Below are 7,741 nucleotides of genomic sequence, written 5' to 3'. Positions count from 1 at the left end.
TTTGAAATTCAAACTACTTCTACAAAACTCAGTGGCAGAATTGCTTACTATGTTCAAGTATTTCTGATAAAAGAAAGGATTCATCCCATCAAGACTAGGAGCTTTGAAGGTCTTGAGGAGAAGATGGCCTTCTTGACCTTAATATCTCGGGGAGGGGGGGGGGAGATCAGGCTGTCCCTTTGAAGGTTAGATAGTGTGTGGTTTTGGCCAATTGGGCTAGTTTTGAGGATAGGGGATTGTGTGTGTGAAGAGGTATAAAGGAAGTTGAAATAGTTAAGGATAGAGTTCTGATATCCTATTGGTCATTTTGCCAATTACCAATTTTATCCTTAAGAGAGAGGATTCTATTTTTTTCCTTCTCCTATTGAGAATAAAGGTGTAGAAGAATCTGGTGTTGACATCCCATCAGAGAGCCAATTGATTATGAATTTCAATTTCCAATAGTCCTTTCTATTTTTGAGAATGAAATCGAATTCCTCAATCAATTTGTTTTCCAGGTTTAGGAGGAAATGATTATATTAGTATTGAGGGGACTTCTAGATGCTAGCTAGTATGTCCATAAGTCTACTCTTTTTGTGAAAGAAATTACCAAAGGTACCCCTATTTCACTGGATAGCACTTTTCTTAAACTGTTGGGTTGATTGGATGAGTATGGAACTAGGGAATGAAGGAATCCTGGATAAGGTTGGGGAAGGATGGATGGTTGTACCACATAGTTTCAAATCTGAATGGTTTATTTCTTCTAGGGTTGGATTCAGTTTTTAGCCTAATGAACAATGGGCACTAATCAGAGTGGGCCATAGAAAGGTAGGTAATAGTAGCCTCTAGGTATTTTGAGATCTAGGAGTCATTAGCAAAACACCCATCGATTCTCTCTAGAGTCAAGCTATTTCTATACTTCTATTGGTCCAGGTATATTTACTCCCCTTATCATAGTTCTATTAATTTGCACCGGTTTAGCGATTCTAGAAGTGGTTACTTCTATTAGGGTTTATGTAGTTTCCACCAAACTTATCCCTAGCTTTCAGGACTTTATTGAAGTCCCCTCTTAAACAACTACTACTATAATTCCTAGAAACGTCAGCTAAACTATACCAAAGCCATCTTCCATCAGATAAGTGATTATTACCATATATTGCAGAGAAAATTTAGGGGGTATGCGAGGGTAATACCTTGACCATGACATGGATACCTTGGGGGATGGTAGATATCTCATCTATCAGGATGGCATTCTCTTCCACATTATGATAATACCTCCAGATAGTCCAACCACTGGAAACTGAATGTGCAAGTCAAATCGGAGTTCCTCTGTCAACTTCTTATGCAAACATTCTTGTTTTCAGTAGCACTAGTATAATAGGTTTGTGGAGTTGGATCGTTAATGAGCAATGCGAACTCGGCATTATTTCTACCTCTAGCATTCCATATGATATAATTCATTAGAAGGTTAGGGTTGGTTGGGGTTTCTGTCCTTTGTGCGTTCTTTATCCCCTGAGGAGACACCACCATCTTCTTCTTCTTTCCTAGAGTCCGCATGCGCATAACCGAGGTAAGTGTTATTAATGGTTTGAGCACTCCCTGGTTCTGATGAGATCCTAGTCTCATTACGCATTTGATTAGTGCTCTGGGACTTATTAGAACTTAGATCTCCCTGTAGTCTATACTGAACTCGATCGCCCTCACTGAGTCTAGTAATAGGGAGTCTGTGTGGGTTGTAGCTGCTCCTCGCTATGTTCACCTCTCTGGTTGCTTTGCCCTTAAGAAGATCCATGACATTGGTTATTTCCTCTGTTATGTTTCCCAGTGGTGGGTTATGTCCTCTCCCTATAGGAGCTGAAGATGAAGCCTCTTGTTGGATCAATTTGTCGATCACTGTGAAGTGAGGCATTACTGTCGGGTCTTTTATCAATGGATCCGGGAAGGAAGGGATCGACAAAAATATCTGTTGCATGAGGTTGGTGATCATTGAAGGATTGATGCTACGATGACTGACACTATTGCTATTTTGGAGTATCGTGGACCGTCATAGTTGGGAGCCAAAGGTGTCCAAGGGCCCGTTCAAGCCTTCATGGTGACCTTTTCTAGGTCAGCTGAGTTTTGGATGATGAGTGTTACCGGTTGATTTCCCAATAGAAATTGTAGGTTAGCCCATATCCTTGTAAGGCTAGTTCCAGCTATGGCGCCGGTGTATGGTCCGGTGGCAGAGGAACAGAGGTTATGATGATAGGTGATGGATGGGATTGTTCCATTTTTGGGGTTTTTGTCTTCCTTATTTAAGTATTGGTGGTGATTGAATTTTCCAGGGAATACATGATAACATGTTAAAAAATTGGGGTAAAATTATTTTAATTTGCGGAGCTTTTATAATTGCGTATAGTGCCGGGGATATTAAATTAATTGTGAATCTGCTTGAATTGACAGATATTGTCATGTCACCTGAATTTGAATGATGATTACACAGGTGATACACTTGAGTAGCCATAGATTGTGGTAGGATTGCTTCACTAGAGGGTTCTGTTAGAGGGTGAGTAGAGTGTGGGTAGCTATTATTGTAGGGCGTATCAGTGGAGAGGGTATTTTCCAATGGGGATTGGGTCTCGTTTGTGGACTTCTTGGAACCCGCATGGGCGAATACAACCTCCCTTGTTAGTCTTGCGGCTTCAGTAACTGGGTCTGCATTTTGATTTGGCATGGGAACCGTTTGTTGTGAGTTTGGATAATCGGTAGGGCATGTTCCCAATGTAGTACTTGTTTCGTTTGGACCGGGCCCCACCTTTATCTTTACATTGGATTTGGTTTATTCCTGCATTGAGTGGGCTTTGGGGGAAGAAAATTTTGGGGTTATTCCGATTATCTAAATTAGCGTACTTATTTATTTTTCATGGTTGAGGGTTATTTAATTTATTGAAAGAATTTTTATTATTATACTTGAAAGTTTTTGTTTCAAGGAACTTACAAAAATTTGAATCGAACATTTTTAGTTGAATTCCTTGAGTCGATTCGCCATTCTGATTTGTATTTTTTGCCATTCGCCATTAAGATTTTCTAATCAATAATGGAGTTTTTATTGCAAAACCACCCATACACATACAAGAATCAAAATTAATGCTTTTTTTAGAATTAAAAAGTGTAGAGAGGACTCTCAATGCCAAAAATACAAACTTTCAGAGATACATGATTAGAGTGGGGATGCTTAATTAAGGTAGCTTCAACATATATATATATATATATATATATATATATATATATATATATATATATATATATATGAAGGAACACACGATAATCTAAACACATTAGATAGCGCATAAATCGTAAAACGAAAATTTACTTGTTCTTCGTGAAGCGAAAATGAAAATGGATGAACCGTGGCTAGAATTACTGGTCGGCGGTGGTTGTCACGGTGTATTGGAGTAACCCCCAATTCCATAGTCTAAACCCTAATTTGATTGTGAGATAGAGAGAGCGTAGGAAAAATACTGCTCAGAGTCATGTTTTAGTGTATACACTAAGTGTACTTATTTAGGGAATATTAGGGTTAACTAATAACCCTATTGGGCCTTAGAGCACCCCTTATGGGTGGACCCAATATTTCCTACATCTCCCAGTCACATATAATGGGAGTGCTCATCTAACCAGAGAAACATATTCTCAACTTATCTCCTCAATCATTCATACAGGAAGTAGATCGTGCGACCAACATACTGTGAGAGCTAAGTGCTATACATCTGTTAGGAGTATAGCCTCTCGTCGAGCACAAACCTGCAAGTAGATCATAAAGTATGAAGTACCCTAGATCATATAAATCACATTTGATATATTCTCAAAATCTCATATATCATTATTTCTTGTATTCACAATCATAACTCATAAGTTATAATTGGTGAGACTAGTGAATACAAATAAATGAGATTCCATCAATGATCTTCCTCTTCTCACGATTCCCATAACATTAGTATGACTGCTTTTCTAGATATGCTCCGCTAGACCGAATCTGTGTACATGGTCTTTTGGAAACACACTAAGATAGCTAACATCACACTAAGTCTCAAGCATCTGATCGGAGTCTCTAAGGGTACAAAATCTTGAGCTATCATAAAAGCTCTGGGTCTCACACAACAATAAGTTGAGAATGAACTTATGTTAACCCAATTGATCGACATTAGCACACATGGTACGAACATGTGCTACAACATTTTCTCCCTTTTCCCAAGGAGCGTATGTCTTTATCTCATAAAGAATGTTGTACAGATGATATTTAGACACCATAGTATCTAAATTTGAGTTCTTTGATCTACAATATCATTTTTAACTCGCATCTGGCTCACAAAGTAGACTAGGTGAACGTTTTTCACCCTAATGACCTTATGTCATTGTTTAAGTGACGTTCTGATTTTAAGCGAATAGCTCTCAAATTATCCTTATGATAATTTTACTTAAAATCATGTCTCATCTCCTCATATCACTAAGATAAGGAGGCGGTTTCCTGTGTGAGAAGGCCAACCTCATATCTACTTGACATACTTATAAAAAATGAACAAAAAATTTACATAACATTCAACAATAAAAATATGTATGTATGTAAATCAACTTTATTGATAATCAAAGAACATCAATTTGAGAACACGGGAAAATAAATAACAAAATAAATTACCTCAGAGTCTATGCAAGCCTTGAGACCTAGTGTATCTCACAAATGCATCTCTAGACAAAGGCTTGGTCAATGGATCTGCTAACATATCTTTTGTAGACACATACTTCACATTCACTACCTTGCATTTAATCATGTCTCTCACATAGTTATACTTGATATCTATATATTTGGTTTTACAATAAAACTTTGGGTCCTTGGTGGAGGATATTGCAGCCTCACTATCACAGTAGACTAATACTGCTTCAGTATTTTCAGCAATATCCAACAAGTGCTCCAAGCACTTTTTCAACCAAATATCTTCTTGTGCTGCTGATGCGAGAGCCATGTATTCGGCTTCCATCGTAGATAGTGATACACATGATTGTTTCTTACTACTCCATGATATGGCCCCATCACTGAGTAAGAAAACATATTTTGAGGTAGACTTCCTCTCGTCTAGATCTCCTCCATGGTCAACATCACTGTATCCAACTAATCGCAGATCCTTGCAGCCTTGATAACAAATGGCATAATCAGCAGTTCCCTTCAGAGATATCATGATCCTCTTTACTGCTTGCCAATGTGCTAAACTTGAGTCGGTCTGATATCTACTTACCAAGCCAACTGCTTGACAGATATCAGGTCTAGTGCACACCATAGCATACATTAGACTTCCGACTACGCTCCTATAAAGAACTCGGCTCATTCTTTCTATCTCTTCAGGAGTCTTAAGACATATATGATATCCCAAGGTATGGACTTTATTGATATGAGTTTCAACGGGCTACTATTTTGCATATTAAATCGTTCAAGAACTTTTCTAATATAATTCTCTTGTGAGAGATACAATAGTTTCTTTGGATGATCTCTTGAAATCTTAACTCCAAGAATATATGCAGCTTCACCCATATCTTTCATCTCAAATTGGGATGATAACCATGAATTTATCTCGGTTATAAACTCCTTATCATTTCCAGCTATAAGTATGTCATCTACATACAATGTTAAAATCACAAGCTTGTTTCTTGATCTCTTGGTATAAACACAATGGTCTTCATCCATCATGGTAAAACCATTGGATACAAGAACATTTTGAAAGCATATGTACCACTGCCTTGAATATTTTTTGAGGCCATAAATAGACTTCAAAAGTCTACAAACCTTTTGTTCGTGGCACTTTTCAATGAAACACTCAGGTTGTTCTATATAGATTTCTTCATCTAGTTCTCCATTGAGAAAGGCAGTCTTTACATCCATCTGAGGTAATTCAAGATCCAGGCTTGCAACAATAGCTAGAACCAGGCGAACTGAGGTAAATCGTACAGCAAGCGAGAAAGTCTCTTCGTAGTCTATTCCTTTCTACTGTGTATACCCTTACGTCAACAGTCGAGCCTTATATCTCTCAACTATGCCATCAGCCTTGAGCTTAATTTTGAGAATCCATTTGCTCCCAATTGCTTTGCGTCCTTCAGGGAGGTCAACTAGTCCTCAAACTTTGTTGACTCTTATAGACTCCAATTCATCTTCCTTTGCTTTCGTCCATTTATCCTTAGAAGGGCATGAGAGAGCCTCTTTTACATTTTTAGGCTCGTTTTCTTCTTGTAGGAGCATCATAAATAGTTCTCCGCCTTCAACATCAAATCGTCGGTGGGGAATCTTTTTATATGAACCACGTCTTACTTGTGATTCATCATTGTTCCCATTTGGATCAATGTTGCTCCCACTCGGATCAAGATCATTCATCTTGCTCCCACTTGGAACAAGATTTGTGACCATCTCGCTCCCACTTGGAACAGGATCCATTTGGTCACTTCCACTAAAATTAGAAGGATTACTTTCATTCGCATCTGATGATGAGGGAGGTCTTTGATGAGAAACTAATTCATCATTTGCTAAAATTCTCCCACTCGAATGAAGTGATCCTTGTACTTCTTGATCCATTATCTCAAATAAGGTTAGGTGTCACGCCCCCGGTTCGCCCTCCATGAAACATCGTGACGGCACCTAGTCTCTTCGACTAGGTAAGCCTAAACTTGCGGTAGATAACCAAAACTTACGGAAGATAACCAAAACTTGCGAAAGTAAAACAATTTAAAAACAGAAATAAGGCAATAACAATGTTAAATGTGCTGCTCGGCATACACCATATTTATATAGATCTCAAAACCATTATCTAAATCCAAGACCCGGAAACCCACGAATCACAAGCTAAGAAAAAGAAATACTACATAGCTCTAACTCCGGAATTTGTCTAATAAGAACAGAAAGTACAGAAGGGCTAAATACCAAAAGCAGGAATAGAAAGGGACTTCTCGGTCTGCAGACGCGACAAATATACCTTAAAGTCTCTAGAGCAGTCACCTCCCTCAAGGATAGTAGGCCTGATCAACGGTACTTGGATATGCACATGTAAAACATGAGTAATTGGGGCATGAGTACACCACAACGGTACTCAGTAAGTGCCAAACCTAACCTCGGTTGGGTAGTGACGGGGAAGGTCAGGGCCCTACTATGGTTAAACAAATATAAAGATCAACAGTATAGGACAAAACAATATAAATAAGTACAACAGTAAAATAACACAGGATATACAGAACAACAACAATTATACAGAACACGGTAAACTTGAAAAGGAAATACAGCTCAGCACCAATAGTAACAATCGAGGATCTCCCAGGATACCTTCATGTAGTCCCATCTTTACATATCCAGTGAATCTCCTGGGATACCGTCTCGTAGTCCATCATTTATATGTCTGAAGGATCTCCAGAGATCCTGTCCCGTAGTCCATCTGATAGTGCGCGGGGATCTACCGGAATCCCGTTCCGTAGTCCCAAATATAAATACCCAGTACTAGAGGAATCTATCGGGTGCGTTCCCGTAATTCCATATAACTGTGCAAGGGGGATCTACCGAGAATCTAACCCGTAGTCCCAAAGTAAATAGACAAGGGGAGCTACCGGAATCCCACATCCATAGTCCCAAAATAAATACACAGCAGCAGCAGGAAGATAAACAAAAATAGCAAAATTCATATTAAGGCAATAAGTGATTCTAGCCTAGCATGCTGCACTGAATTCAAGTAAGATGGTTAAATCAAATGAAGCA

General features: G+C 38.7%; 1 protein-coding gene across 1 annotated transcript; it reads right to left on the bottom strand.

The window, feature by feature from the left end:
* Positions 1-4,655: 4,655 nt before the first annotated feature.
* On the bottom strand, positions 4,656-5,300 carry LOC138885515 (secreted RxLR effector protein 161-like). Its single transcript, XM_070166470.1, has one exon. The coding sequence runs from the start codon at positions 5,298-5,300 to the stop codon at positions 4,656-4,658; it is 645 nt and encodes a 214-aa protein (XP_070022571.1).
* Between the last annotated feature and the right edge of the window lie 2,441 nt (positions 5,301-7,741).

Source organism: Nicotiana sylvestris, chromosome 2 (assembly GCF_000393655.2).
Source record: "Nicotiana sylvestris chromosome 2, ASM39365v2, whole genome shotgun sequence".
NCBI classification, from domain to species: Eukaryota; Viridiplantae; Streptophyta; class Magnoliopsida; order Solanales; family Solanaceae; genus Nicotiana; species Nicotiana sylvestris.
This window is presented reverse-complemented; position numbering and strand designations above follow the sequence as displayed.

What these genes read in the sequence shown, in the direction of transcription:
- LOC138885515 (XM_070166470.1), bottom strand. Translation starts at nt 5,300, where the DNA reads ATGTATGCTATGGTGTGCACTAGACCTGATATCTGTCAAGCAGTTGGC.